Source organism: Salvia hispanica, chromosome 2 (genome assembly GCF_029641045.1).
Source record: "Salvia hispanica isolate PSC_SH4W2 chromosome 2, Shi_PSC_v1, whole genome shotgun sequence".
Taxonomy (NCBI): domain Eukaryota; kingdom Viridiplantae; phylum Streptophyta; class Magnoliopsida; order Lamiales; family Lamiaceae; genus Salvia; species Salvia hispanica.
This window is the reverse complement of record NC_142693.1, coordinates 57,465,752-57,490,566: the sequence shown is the minus strand read 5'-3', so window position 1 is coordinate 57,490,566 and position 24,815 is coordinate 57,465,752. Positions and strand designations below refer to the sequence as shown.

The 24,815-nt window shown below is 35.9% G+C and overlaps 3 protein-coding genes and 1 pseudogene across 3 annotated transcripts; 2 read left to right on the top strand and 2 right to left on the bottom strand.

The window, feature by feature from the left end:
* Nucleotides 1–2,225: 2,225 nt before the first annotated feature.
* On the bottom strand, nucleotides 2,226–4,418 carry LOC125205661 (putative phytol kinase 3, chloroplastic). The gene is made up of 6 exons (XM_048104727.2): nucleotides 4,046–4,418; nucleotides 3,628–3,695; nucleotides 3,422–3,553; nucleotides 2,954–3,069; nucleotides 2,720–2,834; nucleotides 2,226–2,644 (listed from the first exon to the last, which is right to left on the bottom strand). The coding sequence occupies exons 1-6, from the start codon at nucleotides 4,310–4,312 to the stop codon at nucleotides 2,467–2,469; spliced, it is 876 nt and encodes a 291-aa protein (XP_047960684.1). The 5' UTR covers nucleotides 4,313–4,418; the 3' UTR covers nucleotides 2,226–2,466.
* A 10,970-nt stretch (nucleotides 4,419–15,388) lies between these two features.
* Nucleotides 15,389–18,061, top strand: LOC125200916 (B2 protein). The gene is made up of 6 exons (XM_048098745.2): nucleotides 15,389–15,468; nucleotides 16,220–16,791; nucleotides 16,968–17,068; nucleotides 17,360–17,443; nucleotides 17,543–17,653; nucleotides 17,751–18,061. The coding sequence occupies exons 2-6, from the start codon at nucleotides 16,221–16,223 to the stop codon at nucleotides 17,790–17,792; spliced, it is 909 nt and encodes a 302-aa protein (XP_047954702.1). The 5' UTR covers nucleotides 15,389–15,468; nucleotide 16,220; the 3' UTR covers nucleotides 17,793–18,061.
* Nucleotides 17,361–19,673, bottom strand: LOC125200915 (pentatricopeptide repeat-containing protein At5g56310 pseudogene; annotated as a pseudogene).
* A 1,528-nt stretch (nucleotides 19,674–21,201) lies between these two features.
* Nucleotides 21,202–24,253, top strand: LOC148932745 (protein FAR1-RELATED SEQUENCE 5-like). Its single transcript, XM_089065443.1, has 3 exons — nucleotides 21,202–22,028; nucleotides 22,628–23,643; nucleotides 23,740–24,253. The coding sequence occupies exons 1-3, from the start codon at nucleotides 21,982–21,984 to the stop codon at nucleotides 24,105–24,107; spliced, it is 1,431 nt and encodes a 476-aa protein (XP_088921569.1). The 5' UTR covers nucleotides 21,202–21,981; the 3' UTR covers nucleotides 24,108–24,253.
* The last annotated feature ends 562 nt before the right edge of the window (nucleotides 24,254–24,815 follow it).

Sequence of the window (24,815 nt, the reverse complement as noted above, 5' to 3'; positions counted from 1 at the left end):
CTGTATTTATGGCTAATAAACAAATGGGTTGCAGCTACGTCCAAGACTGGTTTTCACAATAAATATGTTTGCTTCTAATTAGATCTAATGAAATAAATATTTGGCGGCTATTGATGAAAAATTATGATGGGAGATTGGTGATTCATGTGCATTTTTGGTTGTAATTAGATAATTTCAATATTTAAACATAAGCAGGTGAAATGTTTTAGGAGACGTGACATTTGAGTCGTTAACTATCACTATAAGGTCAATTCCTCTTGATTTTTTTCACTTTTATATGTGTGGAGTGTGGACTGATTAAGTCATGTGTCAGCCTGGTCCCATACTTATTTTTTTTAAATCACTTCATTCATCAATTAAACATGCAAAAATCAGCAAAATATGATAGATTTAATATTACATGTTTAATTTGACAGAGTTAAAAAGCCAATCAGAATCAATTGTGATAGTACGCGGACGGAAAAAAAATGGAACATTTAATAACGAACGGAGGGAGTATATACTAAAATTTAAACAAATAGTATAAAAAGAAAAAAAAATATTTAAAATGTGAATTTAGTAAGGTCTTAAGTTCCTTAGCTTATATACTTGGGATGGGTCCGCCTATGAGATTCAAAATCGAATGAGGTAAAAATAACAAAAATTACTAGACTAACAAATCATGTGGATACGTTTATTATCATATCAATTTGATAATGAATTAATTTAGGGAAGGAGCTCGAAATTCTTAGTAAGACAGGAAAAATATATAAATAGATATAATTTTTAAAAATTAGAAAAGGGATAATTAATGGAAGATTAATACAAAATTTTTATAAAAAGTTATACGTACGTATGTGGGGATGTACTGAATAAAAGTGCGGGAATTAGGCCCTTTTAGTATTAAGCTAGATTCATGATGTGATCAAATGAAAACTATAAATATTGTACAAACTTAAAACTATGATTTGGATCATTGAAAAATATCAACAAATCACAAAAAAGCATTAACAGGAAGATGTCAACAGAATTTCAACGGAAATCAATGATTGATGGTGTGTTGATATTGTATTAATACTGCGTTGACATTAAAATCTTAAAATTTTACACTGTGTTGATATTGTATTGAAACTGTATTGAATCTTTGTTGAGGAATTTTGAGTTTGTACAATATATAAGTTTGCATCAATGCCCTAGCGGTAAGGAGCTTAGACATCAATGTATGAGGTGCCGAGTTCGAGCCCTTCTTTGTAATTTGTAATTTCCCCATTCATAAAGGAGTTAATTTTTAAATAAAATTTGACCGACCCAATAACAAAACGATGACATCATGAACCTGATTCACACTATTAAATCATGATATTGTATGATTTTTAACATGATTTAAAATTGGAATTTAACTGTATATGATCTATAATTAGCCTATATCGAGTTCAAGAAATTTGGCATACCAGCACGTGTTAATTACTTAATTTCGTGATACTCTTTGTTGGAGATGGTGGTGTCTTCACTATTACTCTTCGGGGCTAGTTTGGTACTATTGAATTAAAACTTTAATTTCGTGATACTCTACGGTAATTGTTGGACAGCTGCATATGATCACATTTAATATAATGTTGCATCTCAATTTTTAGGACTAGTTTGGTATAACCATTGAATTAAAATTAAGATAAAATAAGAGATTAATTAAACGGATAAAAGTGGATACTACTAACGAGCATCGTTTTATGTACTGTTATATGATGGATAAAATTAAAATTAAAATTAAAATAAGAAAAATAAGGGGTTTGATAGACTAGGTTATTTTGTTTTTTAAGCCATGAAACAATCCTATAAATATATTTATCTCACTATATTAAGATTAATAAAAACTTGTTAAAGTAATAATTTGTAAATAAAATTATAATTATTTTATATGAATTTAAGTATTATCTATCAAACGTCAGGGTTATTACACGTATTCCCTCCGTCCCATTAAATATGCAACATTTGAAAATCGACACGAAATTTTATATAGTATTGTTTTGTGTATAAATGAAGAGATAAAAGTATGAAAGATGAAAAAGTAGAGATAAAATTATTTCCATTTTAAGAAACGTTTCAATTTTAGTGGGACAATCTAAAATGGAAAATGTTTCATTTTTAATAGAACAAAGAGAGTACTAACTTACCAATGCTATGGAGTAGTAATATTTATAGGATAATAATAACCTTCAAAATTATTAAATTTTGATTTTGTAACAAAGTTAAAACTTAATTCCACAAATTATGTGTATTTATTATGTTGTTAATCTGCTACAACAGGGACATGTTCACTCTGCAATTTTACAAACATGATGAGACCATGCCATATTGCCATGCTCAACAAATTCAACTTACAACTACAACAACAAACACTAGAGCTTCCTACAACAGAATTTGCTCAATTTTCATCATTTCCGGGTCAATCTTCGTTCGTTACATCACCCTGGCTATGAGGATTTAAACTCAGAAAACTAAACTACCAACCAAAACCGCGGTCATTGGCACAGTCAAGTTGTCATCGAGCTCACTGCTTAAAGGGTGTGATTCAACTAATGCAGCAGCAGCAGACACTATCAGAAACCCAAGAACCGTTTTCATGCTTCCTTCCATGAAACCGAAAGATGAATAGTAGAGCATGAATCTGTTGAGGCATAACTCGGTCTCAGCAATAGACTTTAACTAAGTTTAAGGAGGACGAGGAGGGAGAGTTTGTTACCCGAGTGAAGCCAAGAAACCAGCACTCGCCATTGCAATACTGCCGTTAACTGATTTATTTTTGTTGTAGGGAAGTTTCTGTCCACCAAAACGACGACCCACAACATCAGCCATACCTGAGAAAGAAGAATGTGGTCATCTCATCTACATTTCAGCATTTATCATGGGAATATAAATTCCAGCAAATCCTGCTAACAACGTTGGAAAAATTGTGCAGAATCAGAAAAAAGAATACCATCACCAGCACACATGTTACAAACTGCTGCAATCGCTATAGGTGATGTTCTCCAGTAAATGGCACTGGCTAAAGTGATCGTGGAAGCATAGTACAATGGCCCCTTAAGGAGTTCCCTGAATAGAGAATGGCCATCAGAACTAAAGAAGTTTCACATTGCATAGAGTGGGGAAAATACTGTGAGTACTCTCATGCATTTGGTCTTAAATCAACTTATTCGGAGTCGCAGAAGCTCTTCTTCTCGAATCACCATTTCTTGCAGCATCAACACATCATGATGTTGAACTAAGAAAGAATCTATTATGCATCAAAAAGTTTCCATTTAAGCTTCAAAAGCAGGCTATGTTTTCCACATTTCCGAATGGCATGCATCAAACCGATGTGGTTTTGTAATAGGAGAACTGAAGTACCACGAAAACTGGAATGCCATTATGCTTGAAGTTTAATGACATTTGATTTGAAACATACCTATAGTCCCCATCTCTGGTCATGGACTTGACAGTTGCATCATCCTTCCATATTCCAAGTCCCATGAGAAGCATCTTTATTATATTAACAGCAGGAATGAGAGCTGCAAAAATCGCTCCCTGGCGACCAGGACTACAACATAGTATCAATATAGCTCAATTAGATAACTGAAAACCTCTATCACAGTGAATAGATAATGCTACTACCTGAACATAGGCCAGCAAAGCATGAATGCTAATCCCAGAGTGATGTGTACAAGCTTCCTATTTAGTTTCTACAAAACAAAATTAAAATAGTATACGTTTAGAAGGAGGCTAACAAACGCTTGAATTCAAGATTTGACAACATAGGAATCAAACGAATCATAATTCATAGAGCTATGTATAATCTTCTGCCGTAAACCTCATTGGACCTTAAATTTCACTAATAACAACACCATTCACAGAGCTATGATTTGGCTGAACTTTGTATCTATCATCATGCATCAATTGATTTGAGAAAGCAGTTTCTCACCAAGCATCCCCAAATTCAAGCATAATACACATAAAATTTTGAAACATTGACTTACCATTCATAAGCAGAGATTTGTTTACTATCACAAAATGATGGAAGGAAACAACAAACCTGATCAAATATGCCTCTCTTAGCCGTTTGTTCCCAAAGCTTAAGCAGCGACAGCGCAATCCCGCCCGACAAACCGCCGGCGATGAGGTCGCTGACAACGACGTTGTCAGTAAACATCGCCGCCACCGACTTCAGCTCCCGGCGGATCCTCCTGCGCGGCGTTGGCTTGAGCAGGTGGATGAAATTGAAGGCGTCTTTCTTCAGAGGGCAACGCAAATTGGGGGTGGAATTTGGGGGGATTGTGAAGAAAGCGATTGCGAGTGCCATAACGGTGTCGTTTTGAGTAGCTGGAAGGGGTGGTTGGCTGCATAAAATGCTAAACTGCGCCGCCCACGTGGTTTATTAGGGCAGCGGGGTAGAGACGCGGACGCCATTGCCGTAAATGTGGAATATTGGTGAGCTGATAAATATTTAATGCAACCAAACTTTGAATTAATGGCGGTCAAAATAAACAAATCTGTTAATTAGGGTTTAGATGGGGAATTGGGGATTGATTACTGAAGCTTTTGCTACCTGGTGTTGACAAAAAAATAGTACTCCACTAATGTTTTTATCCATTAATTTTTGTATAATTAAATGTGCTAATACAGGGTGAGTATCAATGTATTGAAATTTTCATCCTCAACAAAATATGCTGCTACAGATTTTAATTTACAGTAAATTCTCATGTCTAACAATAATTAACGGCTTCGATGAAGTTTGCAGCTTTTTGGCTTAGCGGAATTAATATTGGCAAACAAGATTTCTCCGGTTCATATCATTTAACTTCATTTCATCCATAATACTTTCGTCATCACACAATAGGAGTCATCTATCTATCTATCTATACATATATAAAAGACGAGTTTTGGGCTATTTTGAATAATATTTTATACTGAGGATATAAATGCAATTTTAAAACCGATAAAATCTGAAGACCAATTGTAAAAACCACTAAATTACCAAGTTTTGTGATGTGAGATCAGATAGTAATGTTTGTAACCGTTACAATTTAATCACCAATTGTAAAAATCACTAAATTACCAAGTTTTGCGATGTGGGATAGTAATGTTCGATCGGTTACACTAATTATTTAATACTAGCATGTAATTCAACCATGGAATCAACGCAATGCCATGATTATAAAACATGTGATGCAAAAATTTAGGGCTATAATCCCAGGAAACTTCAATAAAACCGTTTAAATTGGCCAAGGAAGAAACGGAGCAATAATTGTCCCTATTAAATTAGATAGTATTTAGTGTAGAGAATTGAATTAATAATAATTTAGTATAAATTTAAATCAATCTATCTTTATATTTTTTGCTATAAATATGTGAGATTACAATAGAAATGGCGTAAGTATTGTGAATACATAGATGCAGGATCTATAGGAGAGCGAATGTCGTCAATTTCGATAAAGTTCTGATGTATGACGTTGGAGGTTATAGGGTAGTCGGTTGTAGAGAATCCGTTTGATGTTTTCCGTCTTAAACTGATTATGTATAATGATGATATGTAGAAATAGGAAGGGAAGAAGAGTTGTGTTTGTGCTACAAAGTTTTGTGTTTATGTTTCTATTTCGCCGTCAGCCAATTTATTTAGGTGAGATCGAATGGTTGGGTATTTTGTTTATGTATGTTGTATGTTAATATATTGATTTAGGTTTATAATCGTTGTGTGTCTCAATTGATTCTAATATGGTATTCTTAATTATTATATTATATTTGAGCATTAAATTAATATTGTAACTATTATAATTGGAATATTCTATTTGTTATAGGTGAGGTAAGTAGATACGTATTTTCTTCTTAAACCTTAATCAAATGATCTTTTAAATATCCTTATTCATGTATAATGAATCAAAGCTCTCCAAATTTCAATAATTTATTACTACTAATTTTAAGTTTATGGTATGTTTTAGTTGTATAATTCATAATTAATTTATTTATAATTTTTATATAATAATATTATTTTAATTTTATCAATCAACTAAAATTTAAAACTAATATTTTAAAATATTTTAATCTGTGCAACGCACAGGTGAGATACTAGTTCTTATTAAGGACACGAGTTTTAAGAAATGTAAAGAATAATGAGATGAAAAAGTTAGTAGAATATGAAATCCATTTTTTATACTCTCTCCGTTCCTTCATAGTTGAGTCATTTTTTCCATTTTGGGAAGTTCCCTCATAGTTGAGTCATTTCCATATATAGTAACTTTTTCCTCTCTCTTACTTTAGTCTCTCTACTTTATTCACTTTTTACTTTATTCTCTCTACTTTTTTTTCTCTTTCTTACTTTTTTATCTATTTATTTAACACACTCAACATTCATTTCTTAAACTCCGTGCCGAAAAGTTCCGCCTCAACTATGAGGGAACGGAGGGAGTATTAGTTTTATACTCCATTCGTCCCCGATTAAGAGGCACACTTTGACCGGGCACGAGTTTTAAGAAATGTAAAGAAAAGTTGGTTGAAAAAGTTAGTGGAATTTGAGACCCATTTTTTTATAATGTTTTTTATAATAAAATGTGAGTGAATTGAATTAGTGGAATGTGGGACCTACTTACTATTTATGGTAAAAATGAAGTGTGACTCTTAATTGGGGACGGACCAAAATGGAAAAGTGTGACTCTTAATCGGGGACGGAGGGAGTAATAAAATGTGAGCGAAATGAGTTAGTAGAATGTGGGACCTACTTACGTTTATGGTAAAAATGGAGTGTGACTTTTATTGTGGGACGGACCAAATTGGTAAATTGTAACTCTTATTATGGGACGCAGGGAGTAATATGCACTTTCATTTATAATAACTAATACTACATCCGTCTCATAATAAGAGTCACATTTGGTATGAGCAGAGTATTAAAAAATGAAAAGAAAAATGGGTTGAATAAGTGAGTGGACTATGGGTCTTATTTATATATATTAGTTTTATAAATAAAATGTGAGTGAAATAAGTTGGTGAAATGTGAAATCTACTTGCCATTTATAGTAAATGTTAAAGGTGACTCATATTGTGGGACGACCGAAATATCAAAATGTGATTTTTATTGTGGAACAGAATGGTGTATATATATAGAGACAGATTCATTCTTCCTCCTCTTTTCACTCACAATATAACAATAATTTTAAGGTAAGAATCATTATCAACTAAAAATATATGTTTGGTGACGGAGTACAAGTGCTACAATGCACACAGCACATGAATTCTAGCAACAAAGTTTCTAAGCCAAAAGAATAAATTTTTCAAATATATGCTCGACAATATAAGTTGAATTGGAACGCATATGAAAATAGTACAGGAAGGGAGACAATGGTAAGGAGTAACAAAATTCTGTTAAGAGTGAACTACAAAAATAGTCCCTGGACTATGCGTTTATCTTGTCAGTGAACTCTGTACTTTAAAAATATCTCCAGACAACCCTGGACTAAGCATTTATCTCGAAAATGGTCCTTTTCACTGTTTCGTGACGAAAATACCCTTTTGGGGGGGTTTGGGCAATTTGGTCTTTTTACATTTTAAATCTGATATTATTTCAGTTATATACTAAATCTGATATTATTTCAAAATTATCATTCTTCTTCCATTTTGTCATCCTTCACTTTGTTTCTTTATTTCAATATTAGATTTAATTTTGTAAAATTAAATTTTAAATTTCGATTCTTAAATATCAATAAATTTTTTTAATTATTAAAATTACTAGTGTTAAATTACAAATTAATAGTTTTAATCAATATTTGATAGCGTCTAATATTTAATCAATAAGGTACGATGACACCTTAGTTTTAATCATAAATAGATCATATAACACGATTTATTTCGAATAAATATGCATTTAATGTAAGACTAATATAATTTCCGTTTATTAATTTGAAAAGAATCAAAATTAACTAGAAAATTTCAACAAAAATTCTCCTATATCAAATTTTTAGTAGTATCAAATTTTTAGTCAACTTCATAATATGTTTAGTCAAATTCTCCTATACATTAGATGCATATTTATTTCGTACTAAATCATGTTATATGATCTATTTATGATTAAAACTATTAATTATTGATTAAAACTAAGGCGGCGACGTACCTTATTGATTAAATATTAGACACTATCAAATATTGATTAAAACTATTAATTTGTTATTTAATAGTAATTTTAATAATTAAAAAAAATATTGATATTTAAAAATCAAAATTTAAAATTTAATTTTATAAATGTAAATCTAATATTGAAATAAAGAAACAAAGTGAAGGATGACAAAAGGAAAGAAGAATGATAATTTTGAAATAATATCATATTTAGTACGTTACAAAAATAATACTATCATATTTAAAATGTAAAAAGACTAAATTGCCCAAATCTCCCAAAACTCCCCAAAAGAGTATTTTCGTCACGAAATAGTGAAAAATGACCATTTTCGAGATAAACACATAGTCCAGAGACTATTTTTATAGTTCACTCTTCTGTCAATGATGGTGTACTTGCACTACTGTTATCTAATGTTTTGTTATCGTGACAATGCACTGTAGTATTGTTTGTCTCAATATTGACTGTTTTTATACCATCAATTCCCATTTGCCAGCTCATTCCCAAAGGCAATTTTGTACTCCCTCCATTCTAGAGAAGTTAGCACACTTTCCTTTTTAGTTTGTCCCACAAAAGATGTCACATTTCCCTTTTTGGAAAAAGTTCTCTCTCACATGAATATAAAAATTATATTTTCTCTCTCCATTTAACACACAAAACAAAACCTTCTAAAATCCCGTGCCATTTTCAAAGTATGCCAACTTCTCTGGGACGGAAGGAGTACTATTATTCATGCCCACTGAAAAAAATCTTCATCTTTGTTTAAGATGCATACTTGATCATTTGTCAGCCATTTTTGTAGTTAGTATGTTTTAACTTGGTATGAGTTTTAAGAAGTTTTTTTTAGTGAATGGTGGTAATAAAAGCATAAAAACATGATAAAACGCAAGAAAGAACAAGATCTGCCAAGATGTAAACTCAACTAATTATAACAGCGAAAGTAAATGAATGATGATGCTAAAAACAGCAGGGTGCCTGCAGAAGCTTGAATGGATGGGAATTGGGAAAAGCTTTGCAGTAGAAAAACACAAATCATAAATGATCAAGTGCTGATTGTGTTGAAAGTGGATGCCAATTTTTTAAGACCGTGAGAGTTGGAAGTAGGACATATATTGATTTATGATGAGGGTCTTCACGTGTAAATCGGGCGCCTTAGTATCAGTGGTGGATTCAAGATTGATAAACGGAAGGGGCGAAATATATTAATAGGTTGGTTTAGGGCGAAAATGATAATTTTTTTCAATTTTCGGAGCGACGTCGGGGAAAACGGAGGGGGCATACATGGTAATTTTACGTCCAGGTAAGAAGAAATTAGTCGCACGGAGGGGGCGACCGGCCCCTCATATACCCCCTTGATCCGCCCCTGCTTAGTGCAACACATAGGATACATATAAGAGCATCTGCAGCGGTGAGAATTTCGGTGCTCGTTCGTCCGTGCCGCTGGACAGAGCTCGTCCGTCCGTGCCAGCGGCACGACGCTGCTCTTAGCTAAAAGCACGTCCGTGCCGCTGAGCAGCCCTACGTGGCACGCTCCGATTGGCCAACGGCATAGCCGTTGGAAAATTCGTTTTTTTATTTTTTATTTTTTAAAAAATTCGAAATTTATTTAAAAAAATGTTTTTAAATAAAAAAAAATATTTTCCCACATCCCAAAACATTATATCCGTTTTCTACCCACTTTTAATTTATTTTTCAATTTTTTTCCCCAAAATTTACATTTTCATCTATAAATACCCCCACTTCAACACAAAAAAAATCACATTCTCATCTATTCTATCATCATTCATCTACATTTTCTCATATTTTTTCTTCATACTCTCTCATCTAAATTCCCACCACACTACACAATGTTCGGCTCCGACGATCACCCCTCCGGCAATCGCGGTTGGAACCACGATTGGTTCGACTCCGAGGCCGGATATAGTCCGCAAAACCAATTTACGGCCCCTCCTCAAACCCAAGGTTCGCAAGCTCCGGGTGGCTACCGTCCTTACCCGTTGCACGACCTAAACGCCCCCAGGTTCGGGTGGGCACCCGAACCCGGATCGGGAGGGAGCAGCAGCTCTACTCCTACTCCTCCTGTTCGTGGCACCCGCACCCCGTACACTCCGGGTGAGATGATGGTGATGTTCAAAGCCTACTTGGCAGTCTCCGAAGATCCGGACGTCAACACGAACCAAACCGGGGATACGTATTGGTGGCGCATCACTCGCCTCTACAATGAAACCCGGCCGGCTGGAACCATCTATCGCAATGATAGTATGGTTCGCAATTGCATCTACAGATGCAACGAGGCAATCGGGAAGTTCCAGGGGATTTACCTCCAGGAAGAGCGGTCGGCGGGGAGCGGCACGAACGAGCTCGACATCATCACTGCCGCCTTGGCGGCATACCAACGGGAGGAGTTCAAACCGTTCAAGTACCTCGATTGTTGGCAGGAGGGGCGCCTACATCCGAAGAATAGGGGCGGCATAGTAGCATCCTCTAGCTCCTCCAGCAAACGGTCCAGGTCGGTTGCCCTATCCGACGGCGCCTCTGATGATGTGGCTACCCAGCTTGCCGGAGCTAACTTGGGTAGCCCCGACGCTGGCCCGAGCAGTTCCCGCCCGCAAGGAAGGAAGAAGGCGGCGGCCAACCGCCCCGCTGTCGCGCCTCGACTCCATCCGCCCCCGCTCCCTTTGTGCCTCCTCCACCCCCGAACAACACGTTGTGGGTCATCTTGAGTCAACTTTATATGAACGATACGTCTCGGATGACTCCGGATCAACTTGCAACACATGAGCAAATGATCCGGGGTCTCAAGATGCAATTGGGGATAGACGACTAGTCTTCCACGTGTGTAATTTTTAATTGGTAGGATTTTAATTATGTATTTTTTATTTTCTAGGATTTTAATTATGTATTTTTATTTTTTAGTATTTTAATTATGTAATTTTTATTTTTTAGGATTTTAATTATGTAATTTTTAATTTTTAATGTATTTTTATAATGTTGAAATGTTTTTAATAATTGGAGCATTTAAATTGAATAATAGAATGGTAGGACCCTTGAGCTTGTCCTTAGCTAAGAGCACGGATGTGAGTGTTGTGCTCTTAGCTAAGGACAAGGAGTAAAAGTGGGACGCCCACCACCGTGCTCTTAGCTAAGAGCACGGATTGGGATGCTCTAAGTCATTATTCCATGTTAAAAACAAAATATAGAGTTTTTTTTTCTCAAACCAAAATGAGATTGATTTTTGAGTACTTTTATAGTTAAATACGTATTCTATTTTAGGTTTTAGTGTATCTTGGAGATGGTAATTTAGGGATGTCAATTGGGCTAACCCACTCGGGTTCGGGCCAATCCACTCGGGTTGTCGAGCTATTTGGGTGCGGGTTATTCGGGCTGTGAATTTTTCGGGTTATAAATTTTCGGCCCTAACCCTAAATCTTCGGGTTTTGAGCTAACCCACGGGCTATTCGGGTCAATAGTAATCTTATATGTTACTTTCTATCCAATCCAATATTCTAAATTATTAAAAAACAGATTGTCGCAAATAGTAAAGTATAATCAAAGTGATCAAGAGAAAGAAAATAATAGCAATTGAAAATTGAAACAAAATAGATAAACATATCGTTTAATTAATAGCACACATGAATCTTACTACAATTAAATGGAAATCATACATTTCATATAACTCTAACTTTCAATTTGAAAGAGAAGACATAATTACCATATATTCTTCATATCAATGTTGTATTTAATATTGATATTACCAAATATACTTTATATAAGTATATAATCCAAAATTTTAATTATATTTTTATATTAAATGCTCAATCCGTGGGCTAATCCGCAACCCACTTGGGCCAGCCCGCATAACCCGCCGACCCATACGGGTTAGCCCGTGTAGCCCGCTTCTGAATATGGGTTGCGATTTTCCGACCTAACCCTATGATTTTACCAGGTAATTCGGATCGACCCGTGGGTTTCGAGCTAGATTGACATCCCTAGATGGTATACTGATCTATATCTCTACTATCTGAAAGTTTGACACGCAAAGGTTTGGATTTATGAATACATAAATTTTTGCACATGATTCATAAATGGAGATTGGGTTGGAATTGGTCAATGAACTGATTTTGCGGCACGGGAATCATACTCCCTTTCACCTCTATTTATTAAATTTTTAGTCTCCTTTTCGTATTTTAAACTCATTCACTGCCACTTGTCTCTTGTCGCCCACTTATAATTTCAATTTCAGTTTCAGGATTATATTCTTAAATTTTGGAACGTGATAAACTGATAATCCAATGGCCTCTGATTTGTTCACTGCCTTAGTTTACTTCATCAAATGCTTGCCCTAACGCTTTAAAGATGACTTCGTGAATCTTAAATTTATTCTACGGATACTCTCTATTTGAATGATTATATCGCATGACGGAATATTCATAAAAATAATCTCACAATTTAATACTAGATAAATAATCATATAATAATGAGTCATTGCAACTAATTATGTCTAAGGATATTTCATTTTTAGTGGTATGTCATGATGTGAGGATATTGATCCAAAGAGTAAATTGTGATCGGTTTATCATTTAAACAAAGTATTTCAAAAAATATGTAGTCTACTCCCGTACATGCAGGGTGAGCTCAGATGTAAAAATGCTAGGGAAAGGCGGAAGCGGTGGGGAAGGGGGTGGAGGTTGTAACAACGGTGGCAGAGAGGGAATGAGTCAGCACCAATGAATTTTTCTTCTTCCCATATATAGTTATGGTTTATAAAAAATGTATTTGTATGTAAATATATAAATTTTCACCATTTTCTAATTTTACACATTTTTCAATAAAAATACGATACAAACTTGATTCCTTCACATAAGATTGAGTTGTGAGATTATTTTAGTTGGAGGGGATGACTATAACTAATTATCATATGATTATTCATCTAAGATTGAATTGTGAGATTTAATATCATGAACCAAAAGTAATACTCCACATATTAAATCCCGAGATATAATCTTGTAAATCGAACAGTTTCGTAGAAGATTCTGAATCGCAACACGCCATCTTTCTTCAACCGAAGATCGGCAGTTGATATTCTTCTCATTTGAGTTTCGTAGATAGATGATAGCTATGGTGAACCTTAGTGTTTGGAAGTCAACTTCCTCTGATCTAATTATTCAGGATCTAATTATTCAGGACATGGCTTTGTATATTTACATTTGTGCTATGTTGGTTGGCTACTTCTTACATTTAATATCCTATCTTAGCATGGTTATGCATCCAAAGTCATTGTCTCATTGATAAACCGATAGTTTCAGGATCCCCCAATGGAATCCTTATAAATCAAATTCACTTAACTCTCTAACATTTCAATTATGGAGTACTATGTCAAACTCTATTAGATTTTTCAAACTTTTGGTTAAGACTTGAGAGTCATTTGAGTTATTCCCTCTGTCCGCGAATAGAAATCCTGTTTTTCCTATTAGATTTTTCAGACTTTTGGTTAAGACTTAAGAGTCATTTGAGTTATTCCCTCTGTCCGCGAATAGAAGTCCCATTTTTCCATTTTAGTCTGTCTCCGAATAGAAGTCCCGGTTCATTTTTACCATAAGTGGTAATAAGGTTACACCTTCCACTAACTCATTATACTCATATTTCATTTAAAACCAATATATATACAAGTGAGACTGTTATTCCACTAATTTTTTTCTATCCATCTTTTTTAACATTTCTAAAAATCCGTGCCGCCCAACTGATCTACAGTGGAGACCACATAATATTTTTCCTACACCATCCCCTACTCCACCCTCACAAACATAAAATATGAGGGAGTGTAATTTTTCATGTTAGTAAATTGTTTATTTTAATTCTAATTTTTTTATTATTCCATATTAATCCTTCAAACCAATCAGACAGAAAAAAAAAGTTTCATGATAATTTTAAGTTATAATGTTTCTATTCCAATTATTTACTATTGATATCAAATTTCAAATATAGAATTGAAGGAATTGAAATTGTAAATAAATGCTACTCCACTAATTTTTACTCCATCGTCCATAAAATATTGTCCAAGTTTGACTCGACACGAGTTTTAAAAAGTTGAAAAAGTTAGTGAAATGAGGGTCCCACATTTATATATTACTCCTTCCGTCCCACTTTAGGAGTCTCGGTTTACCATTTTTGGATGCCCCACTTTAAGAGTCCCGATTGAAATATTTCATAAATGGTATTAGGCCCCACATTCCACTAACATTTTTCCACTCACATTTTATTATAAAACTAATATAAAAAAGTAGGACTCACATTCCACTATATTTTTTCACCAACTTTCCTTTAATTTCTTAAAACTCGTGTCGAACTCAACTGAGACTCCTAAAATGAGACGGAGGGAATAGTTTTATTACAATAGAACGTGAATGAAAAGAGTTGGTGAAAAGTGCGGATCATTTATCAAAAGTACAAAAAAAAAAAGAAAAAAAAGTGGACAACTTTTCACTTACGGAGGGAGTAGGGGTGGTTCGGTACGGTATACCGTACCGGGAGTGCCATACCGTATACCGTACCGAAAGTTACGGTATGACAAAAACCATACCGATACCGTACCGTAAGTTTCGATATACGGGAGTTCGGTATACCGGAAATTCGGTATGACAGTTTTCCATACCGTGTTATCGGTATACCGTACCGCATTTCGGTATACCGTACTTTTGCGGTATACCGAACTGCGATATGACATTCCGATATACCGTTATACCGTGTTTTGTGGTACGGCATACCGTTATACCATTATACCGTGAAAAAATCTATTATATCCAAAATATTAAAAAAAAATCTAGTTTTCAACTACTTCAAAAAATAGGGTTCCCAATTTTGATTATTTTATTTTTTGTATAATAAAAATTCTTATTTTTTAAAATTTAGTTTAAATATAACATATATAAATATATATTTATATATTATATATATCAATCGGTATACCGATATACCACGGTATACCGAAGCATCGGTATATACCGAATCTTCGGTATACCGCGGTATGAGAAATCTTATACCGTTACCGTACCGATCTCTATCGGTAAGGTATCATACCGTACCGAAAACTACGGTATACCGAAAAAATGGTGTTTTCAGTATTTTTTCGGTACGATAATTCCGGTATTCCGGTATTTCGGTATAATTCCCAAGCCCTAGGAGCCAGGAGGGAGTATACTGTATTGAAACTCTCGGTGGTATTCGATTAAATAAATAAGAAGCAAAGGGCATTTTGGACATAGTAGATATATATAGATATAGAAAAATCTCGTATTGCTCCCCCTCTTTGTCGCATAATAATTCCGGTACTTCATTGTCGAGGTGAAAACCAATCAAAGGTGCGTGCTTTTCTCTCTCTCTAAACTTTGGTTTCAAATCTGTTGATCCATCCCTTAATTTTATCAGTTATAATCTAAACTATGTAATAAGATTTCACTCCTATTCTTTTTAGCTTGTTTACTAAAATTGTGTAGCAGATACTGTGTGTGAACAAATGGTGTAGTATTATTTACTTGTTTTTGTTATAATTACCAATTTGTGGCTCAATTCGGTGTAAATTGCACCAGCATTGTATGAATTTGCTTGAATCGCCCTCTCATAATTTTTTGATTTGCTTCACTGTTGGTCAACTCTGAACAAACAGGTCATTTCTGAGAATTTGAGAAGGTACTGTAAATTGGTCGGGATTTTCTAATTTCATTTTTTGTTTTGTTTTAAGTGAATCTTTTCTCCTGGAAATGTGTCTATCGGAAGAGACTGAGTTGGAAATTTTGAAATATTTTCATGTCTTTTTTCCGTGGATAATTTAGCGGTGAACTTTATCCATTTTCTGGTTTCTGTTTCGATTTTATTGGAAAACTAGTTAAATTTCTAATGTGATCCATCGCTGATCATAGTAGTGCATTTGAATTAACTTAAATTTCACTATTAGCATGTTTTGTAAGTTGTTTGTTCATTAAATTATCTTGTGCACTTTTCATCATTGGTGTAGCTTCTTCAGTTTGGGCATCAAGCTATGTTTGCTAAATAGGTTGCCTTTTGGAGTGAAATAAATTATTATTATAATTAAGCATTTTACATGTTTTCCAGCATGGAGCACAGCTTTTGGCAGCTGGGTGACGAGCTGCGAGGGCAGTCTAAAGTTTCCGAGGATCAAAAATGGTTGGTGGCAGCTTCAAGGTTGGCCGAGCAGACGAGGTCAAAGCCCGAGCGGAGGATCAATCTAGATCTCTCAAAGGGTGCTGCTGAATTCAGGCCCCGGGTCACTTCTGGTTTTCAGGAAGATAACAAGTTCGAGAGTTTCAATTTCAACATGATGAACTTGGAGCCAAGGTTGAATCTGAATGAGAACGTGACGAAAGCTTCCTTCGGCAATGGCATCTACAACATGAATGCTGTTTATCAGAATCCCAACATCAGCACTATGGGGAACATCTCTGGAAGCAAATATAACAATATCAATCCCCTGAAAGAGCCTAATAACAGCCATATCAACAACCATAATGCCAAGGATGATGCCATGAATTCCAACGGCGCTGCTGACAAAAGGTTCAAAACACTCCCTGCTGCGGAGACTCTCCCTAGGAATGAAGTGCTTGGTGGATACATCTTTGTATGCAATAATGATACGATGCAGGAGGATCTGAAGCGACAGCTGTTTGGTAACTATATGATATTTATCGCGAATTGGTGTCCTGTTTGCATACAACTACTTCTGTATGGCTTGCTTGTTCGAAGAAACAATTATGCTTCTTGTACCAACCCTATTATGTATGCATGTCTGTGTGTAATCAGCCTTTTGTCAGTATCGGCCCTTATATTGGTGGGTATTTCGCAGGTTTGCCTCCTAGATATAGGGATTCTGTGAGGGCAATAACACCGGGTTTACCTTTATTCCTCTACAACTACACCACTCACCAGTTGCATGGTATCTTTGAGGTACGTTTAATTCTGTCAATCTCACTTGGAATTACTTTTATGCGCCTAAGTTAATACAAAATACTATGCAGTAAGGTAGACCTAATTTACGGGCCTTTTCAGAACCCTGCGATTTGTTATAATTATGGGAGCATTTCATACTTTTCCCAGTAAGTAAGGGCACCAATTTACTCATGTTGTATAAACAAACAACTCAGTGTACTAATGAGCTGTATGATTTTTGTTGCAACATATGGTGCCTTGTCTTCACCAACTCTTCTTAAACATTAAGTCACTTATTTTCTTGTACAGGCAACAACCTTTGGAGGTTCCAACATAGATCCTACTGCTTGGGAAGATAAAAAGTGCAGAGGTGAATCAAGGTTCCCTGCTCAGGTACGGTACAACAATGTCGTCATTAACTGGAACAGCTTGTATATATGGATGGCAACCCTCTTACTGACTGGGATACAAACTCATCTGTTACTTGATTAGGTGAGAGTTCGAGCCAGGAAACTCTGCAACCCTCTGGACGAAGATGCTTTCAGGCCCGTCTTGCATCACTATGATGGCCCTAAGTTTCGCCTGGAGCTATCCATTGCTGAGGTTAGTTTTAATCTTTATCATTTGAAACAACAGCCTTACTGTATATTCTGGGTACGATATTGGAGCTGATACTCTTGTACGTAATCGGCTATTACAGACCTTGGACTTGCTTGATCTCTGTGAACAAGCTGGCGCATAAAATATGGTTGGCAACATTACTAAGACCGGCATAAACAAATTGTAGTGATGTGTGTTCATGCCGTGGTGTTTGCTCAGTCGAGTATTGTTGTGAGTAGAATCGGCTTTGTATGTGGCCAAATAAATTTAGTGTTTGTTTGTGAAGATGCACGTAGATTCAGTATCACTTGCACTTGTAATATTTACAGAGGTCTATATGTAAGAAGAAAGGAGGCTGCACTAATGGCCGCCTATATATATGTTATAAATATGTTCCTCTGTCGTGCCAAACGGATTCGTATGATCGAGGTTTTCATAAAAAATTGGGTTGACCGCCGTTATCCTTGATGCCTGATGGTGGATCGATCGAACTCGGTGGTGAATTCTTCAATTCTTGAACTCCTAGTTGTGTAAATTAGCTGAAAACATCGGCCGTCTTGTAATTCCGGTCACCAGCAACGGCGCTCCACCCAGCCGTCTTGTTCAAACTCCCCTCCTTGATCGCCTTCCTCCGGTTCATCACATCCTCCCATCTCCCTGCCTCTGCGTACATATTCGACAACACAACATGTACCCCATGATTCGTAGGATCCAACCCCTGAATCACTCCTACAACCCTCTCAGCTGCCTCAATATCCCCTGAACTCCTACAGCCGCTCAACAACGCCCCCCAAATTGCCACATCCGCCTCCCACCGCATCTCCCTGATCAGCCCCTCCGCCTCCAAAATCCGGCCTCCCCGCCCCAGCAGGTCCACCATGCACCCGTAGTGCCTCAGGTTTGGCTCCACGCCGTACACCCTCTCCATCAAGTAAAACACCTCCCTCCCGAAATCCACCATCCCCGCATGGCAGCATGCACACAGAACTCCGAGAAGAGTGATGCCGTTAGGCCTCACTCTCCCCATCTCTGCAAACATATCGATGGCTTCACTGGCACGGCCGTGGAGGGCCAGCCCACAGATCATGGCGTTCCATGTCGCCACGTTTCTCTCTCTCAACTCATCGAAAATTCGCCTTGCTTCGATCAATTCCCCATTCTTCGCATACATGTTGATTAAAGCAGTTCCAAGAATAACGTTCATTTCCACTCCATTCTCGTCTATGTACGCGTGGATCTCCTTCCCCAATGACAAGCACGACGACTGCGCGCACGCAGACAAAACCGAGGCAAGAACAACTCCGCTCGGTTCAAATCCTTCCGAAACCATGGCGCTAAAGAGCACCATCGCTTCCTCCGCGGAATTGTTTTGGGCGTAGCCGCATATAATAGTCGTCCAAACGCTCAGATTTCTATCAGGCATTTCGTCGAACACTTTGCGTGCGTCTCCCATCATGCCTGCTACGGAATACGCCCTAATCAGGCCATTCGCCACGTGCGAATCGGAATCCAGCCCGAATTTGAGCACGTGAGCGTGGATCTGCTCGGTGCATTTCGCGGATTGAGAATTCGCGCAGGCTTTGAGGACGAAGGGGAACGTGTGCTTGCCCGGGGCGGCGGCGCGCCTCCGCATTTCGGAGTAGAGGTGGAGGCCGGCGGAGGGGTTGGAGCTGGTGGCGTGAGCTCTGATCAGAGTGTTCCAGATGAAAGTGTTGGGCGCGGGGATGTTGGCGAACAATTTGAGGGCGTAGGTGAGGTCGCCGGAATCGGAGAGAGCGGAGAAGTTGATTAGGCGGCTGGCGGCGAAGGCGTCGTGAATTTGGGCGGTGGTGATCATTTGGGCGTGGATTTGCTTCAGCTGGTCCATGGATCGGCATTTGTCCGCCGCGAGAGACAGCGGCGGCGTTTGGTGCAGAGACGATGAAGTTATAGCACGGCGGTGGACGACGGAGAGTCTTGTTAGAAGATTTGGTTTTGGAGGGAGCATTATACAATGGTGTGGGCCTCCGCATTCTAGCAAATATATTCGCATAACTCATAAGCTAGAGGACTCCCGCCACGCTGCTACTTCTAGCTAGAACTGTCCACGGTCCAACAACCGCCGGTTCCGAAGTTCCGCAAAACCTTGAACCTGAATAGGCCGAGTAAGGTGTTCGCCGGTTCTGGTTCAGGCAGTTGTTCAAAACCGCCTAAACTGGCGGTTCCTGTTGGACATTATTTTATCATCATATATTCAAGATTACATAATTGAATATAAATAAAGCAAGATCTTCGAACAACATGTATTTCACGTAAACCATAAACATAATAGGATCGAGACATACCTTGGCGATCCATAGCGGAAGCGATTGAGGAAGGAGGAGACGATTTCCTTGAACCTTTTTCCGGCGTAGTGGCGCAACTCCAAGGATTTGTTTCTCTCTCTTTCCCTCATTTATGTGTTCTCTTAATGTGTGTGATTTGATGGGATCACCACACTTGTATTTATAGGCAGAGAGAGGACAAACCCTAAGTATCAAACCCTAAAAGCCCTTTCCATCAAAGAGGCCCAAAATAATTAGTAAATACATTTCTTATTGACCAAGAATATAATCTTCAGTCTATTAATATTACTAATTGATCACAATCAATTCTAATCAAATCTTAATAATATATACGCATGATTCTTTACTTGATGGCCAAGGGAATGAATATTCATTCCATAAAAATATTATATAATCAATCTTTTCCATTCATTGGCAATCAATTGACATATATATATATATATATATATATATAGAGATGCGATCATATCATAACCCTCAAATCACATGATAACTCTATAACTAAATCTGGACCACACATATTTTATAATCTTGTGGTTGAGATTCAAACTTAGATTTACTTAATAAAAATAGGCGCAGAGGGTAAATATGTCATTTCGCTAATTTAATTTTTGAATTTCGCTCCAGATTCACTCCAGATTTCACGCTCTTTTCAGCGATTTTCGATTCTCTCTTCTTCTCTGTGATTTTGTTTCCATTTTGATCCAGATCACAAGATTTGATTCTCTCCTCTTCTCTGCGATTTTGTTTCCATACTTCTCGCTTATTTTGTTTCCATAGGCTCCAGATTTTGTTTCCATAATTGTGATCGGGAAGATGTTTTCAATTTTGCGTTCTTATTTTCATTGATTACCTCTTCAATTGCTGTGAAAATTTGCTTCGATGGAATCTGTAGCAAATAACGAAGGTAACAATCATTATTGATTGTGTTCATATTCATGTATTGAATTTGATTTTGGATTAATATTAGTTGTCGATTGGTTTATGTTTCTGATGTACTGAAATTCTTATTTGATTATATTATGTATTGTCGATTATGTGTTAAAATGATACTTTTGCCTTATAAATATTAGGTTTACTGCATAACATGATAGTTTTGTCGGATAAAATGATACTATGATAAAATGATACTTTGGCTGATAAAATGATAGTCCTAGGTGATAAAATGATACTTTTGGCTGATAAAATGATAGTCATAGCTGATTTACTGCATAAAATGATACTTTTAGTGCATAAAATGATATTATGATAAAATGATACTATGATAAAATGATACTTTTACTGATTTGTAGGTATGTACATTCCTGTTTGTGATGATGCTTTGAAGCCAATGATTGGTATGAAATTCAATACATTAGTAGAAGCAGTTGGTTTCTATGAACATTATGCTCGTTCAGTTGGTTTTGGCATTCGTAAAATGGGTAACAAATCAGTTCAAGGTATTACTAAGTGGCAGTATTTGGCTTGCAACAGACAAGGCTCTAAGAATTTTATACCTGGTCATGCATCCCAATCAACTGAAGTGTCTTTTAAGAAGCGTAGGTATCGGTCATTTAGGTGTGAATGTCTTGCTAAGCTCAATTTGAGATATTATTCAGATGGCAAGAGCAGAGGATATGAGGTTTATCAGTTTGTTGAGTATCATAATCACTTAATGGTTGCGGATGAGCATAGGCATTTTATGATGGCCAATCGCAATCTGGATCCTATTCATCGGAGGTTTATGGAGGATTGTGGCAGGTGTAATATTGGTCCCACTCTCACATTCAAACTTTTGAAGGAGATAATGGGTGGACCTGAAAATGTTGGATGTGATATTATTGATATTAGAAATGGTTATCGTGATATTATGTCCAATATTGATGGTTCAGATGCTCAAATGATTTTTGATTATATGCGTTCTCAAAAGGAATCATCTGATGCCTTCTATTATGAAATTGAGATAGGATCTCATGGAAAGTTAACTAGACTCTTTTGGGCTGATGCTATTTAAGACGAAATTATCATATGTTTGGAGATGTAATTTCATTTGATTCAACATACAACACTAACAGGTATATTACTTTTGTTGCTAATAGACATAAAATGATACTTTTTGCTGATAAAATGATACTCATATCTGATAAAATGATACTCATATCTGATAATATGATACTCATTGCTGATAAAATGATACTTGCAGTAGATAAAATGATAGTTCTTACTAATAAAATGATACTTTTGCATGATAAAATGATAGAAATTGTGCTTTTGCATAATAAAATGATAAAATGATACTTTTGCATCATAAAATGATACTTTTGCATCATAAAATAGTATCCCTTCTGTCAATAGCTGATAAAATGATACTCATTGCTGATAAAATGATACTTTTGGCTGATAAAATGATACTCATTGCAGATAAAATGATACTTTTGGCTGATAAAATGATACTTGCAGTAGATAAAATGATACTTCTTACTAATAAAATGATACTTTTGCATGATAAAATGATAAAATGATACTCATTGCTGATAAAATGATACTTTTGGCTGATAAAATGATACTCATTGCTGATAAAATGATACTTCTGGCTGATAAAATGATACTCATAGCTGATAAAATGATACTCATAGCTGATAAATATAATTCATTTTTATGTTATATTCTGAAGGTATTGCATGATTTTTGCTCCATTCACTGGAAAAGATAACCATTCTAGACCAGTTACATTTGGAGCTGGCTTGTTATCAAGTGAAGGTAGAGAATCCTATTCTTGGTTGTTTGGCTGTTTTGTTCGATGCATGGGGGTAGCACCCAAATTGATTATCACTGATCAAGATTGGGGGATCAAACTTGCTGTTCAACAAGTACTTTTACAAACAAGGCATCGATGGTGTATGTGGCATATCATGGTTAAGGTGTCAGATAAGTTTCCCAAATCTTTACTTGGTAATGAAGATTTCAAAAAAGAGTTGAATGCATGTGTTTGGTCTGATTTGTTAGAGCCTGATGAGTTTGATATAATATGGAATGATATAATGGAACGGTATGGATTAGAAGACGTGCACTGGTTTGGATCAATGTTTGAAGATAGAGAATTCTGGGTTCCTGCTTATTTTCGAGATTTTCCCATGGGGTCGCTTCTTAGGACTACATCGATGTCTGAATCGGAGAATAGCTTTTTTAAAAACTACACAAAGCCACGTGCAAATCTTGTACAGTTCATCAATTTCTTTAATTATGTTGTGGGAGATCAAAGGAATGCCAATTCACGATTGAACTACTTGGATTACTCAACTATTCCTGATTTGTCAACCCAATTGCCTATTGAGAAGCATGCATCTACAATCTACACTGATTCTATTTTCAAACATGTACAACAGGAAATAAGTATTGTGTGTGAGATTGTTTCTATAACTACTGTTGAGGATAACATCAAGAAGCATCAGGTCAAGGACCAATATGGTAGAACATTGGATGTTATGTATGATTGTAAGCAAGACACATTCGACTGTAGTTGCAAGAAGTTTTCCAGAATTGGTTTGTTATGTTGTCATATATTTTGTTTGTTGAAGAATAAGTCTGCTAATCTCATTCCTGAGAAATATTTTGGTCGAAGGTGGTTGAAGAGCTCTTTACTAAAGGCAGCACATGGTCTACCATCTGAGGAACAACAACCATTTGAACGTGTGTTCCATTTTTAACCTTTATTTGTAAAAATTCTATTTTTCAGTCAGAGAAATGATAGTACTTATTGTAATAATGTTATCTTTTATCTTGCAGATTTGGATGAAAAGCAGGAAGTTAAGAAAAAGTTGTTCTCCAACTTTTATCGATTAGTCCAAAAGTCTGAAGGAAGTATGGATCATTTGTCTTTGTTAAGTGCTGGTCTTGATGATTTGGAACAGCATATGTTTGGAAATTGTGCAGCACCTTCAGTCATTGAAAAGAAGAAGATGGTTGAGGATTTTTATGGAATGGCAGTACCTGATGTAATTGATGTACATCCTCCAGACGTTGTTAGTACTAAAGGATCAGCTAGTGGCAAAGTAGCAAAGAGGCAGAGTGCAATAAGGAAAGCAAATAAGCCTCTACGACGGTGTGGTAAATGTCATGAGATGGGTCGTCATGATTCAAGCCATTTGATATAGTTTAGGTATTTTAGGTGTATAAAATGACATTTTGGCTGATAAACTCATTCTTTTGTTTATAAACTGATAAAATGATACTTTAACCTGAAAAAATGACATCAAAAATGATATATAAGCTGATAAAATGATACTCGCAGTTGATAAAATGATACTCGCAGTTGATAAAATGATACTTCTGACTGATAAAATGATACTTTAGCTGATAACATCATTCTTTTGTTTATAAACTGATAAAATGATACTTTAACCTGAAAAAATGACATAAAAAATGATATATAAGCTGATAAAATGATACTTTTGGCTTATAAAATTATAAAATGATACTCGCAGTTGATAAAATGATACTTTCAGCAGATAAAATGATAAAATGATACTTCTGACTGATAAAATGATACTTTGGCTGATAACATCATTCTTTTGTTTATAAACTGATAAAATGATACTTTAACCTGAAAAAATGATACTCGCAGCAAATAAAATGACAATAACCTTATAAAATGATGTATAAGCTGGAAAAAATGACATATAAGCTGATAAAATGATACTATCAACGGATAAAATGATGTTTTAATCTCACAAAATGATATATAAGCTGATAAAATGATACTTCTGACTTATAAAATTATAAAATGATACTCGCAGTTGATAAAATGATACTTTCAGCAGATAAAATGATAAAATGATACTTCTGACTGATAAAACGATATA

Coding starts and splice junctions, on each gene's coding strand:
- LOC125205661 (XM_048104727.2), bottom strand. CDS start 4,312: ATGGCACTCGCAATCGCTTTCTTCACAATCCCCCCAAATTCCACCCCC. Junction 3,696..4,045: donor AGAGAGGCATATTTGATCAG/GTTTGTTGTTTC, acceptor TTTGTTTTGTAG/AAACTAAATAGGAAGCTTGT. Junction 2,835..2,953: donor TAACATGTGTGCTGGTGATG/GTATTCTTTTTT, acceptor CTTCTTTCTCAG/GTATGGCTGATGTTGTGGGT.
- LOC125200916 (XM_048098745.2), top strand. CDS start 16,221: ATGGAGCACAGCTTTTGGCAGCTGGGTGACGAGCTGCGAGGGCAGTCT. Junction 17,444..17,542: donor AATCAAGGTTCCCTGCTCAG/GTACGGTACAAC, acceptor TTACTTGATTAG/GTGAGAGTTCGAGCCAGGAA. Junction 17,654..17,750: donor TGGAGCTATCCATTGCTGAG/GTTAGTTTTAAT, acceptor CGGCTATTACAG/ACCTTGGACTTGCTTGATCT.
- LOC148932745 (XM_089065443.1), top strand. CDS start 21,982: ATGTTTGGAGATGTAATTTCATTTGATTCAACATACAACACTAACAG. Junction 22,029..22,627: donor TCAACATACAACACTAACAG/GTATATTACTTT, acceptor TATATTCTGAAG/GTATTGCATGATTTTTGCTC. Junction 23,644..23,739: donor GGAACAACAACCATTTGAAC/GTGTGTTCCATT, acceptor TTTATCTTGCAG/ATTTGGATGAAAAGCAGGAA.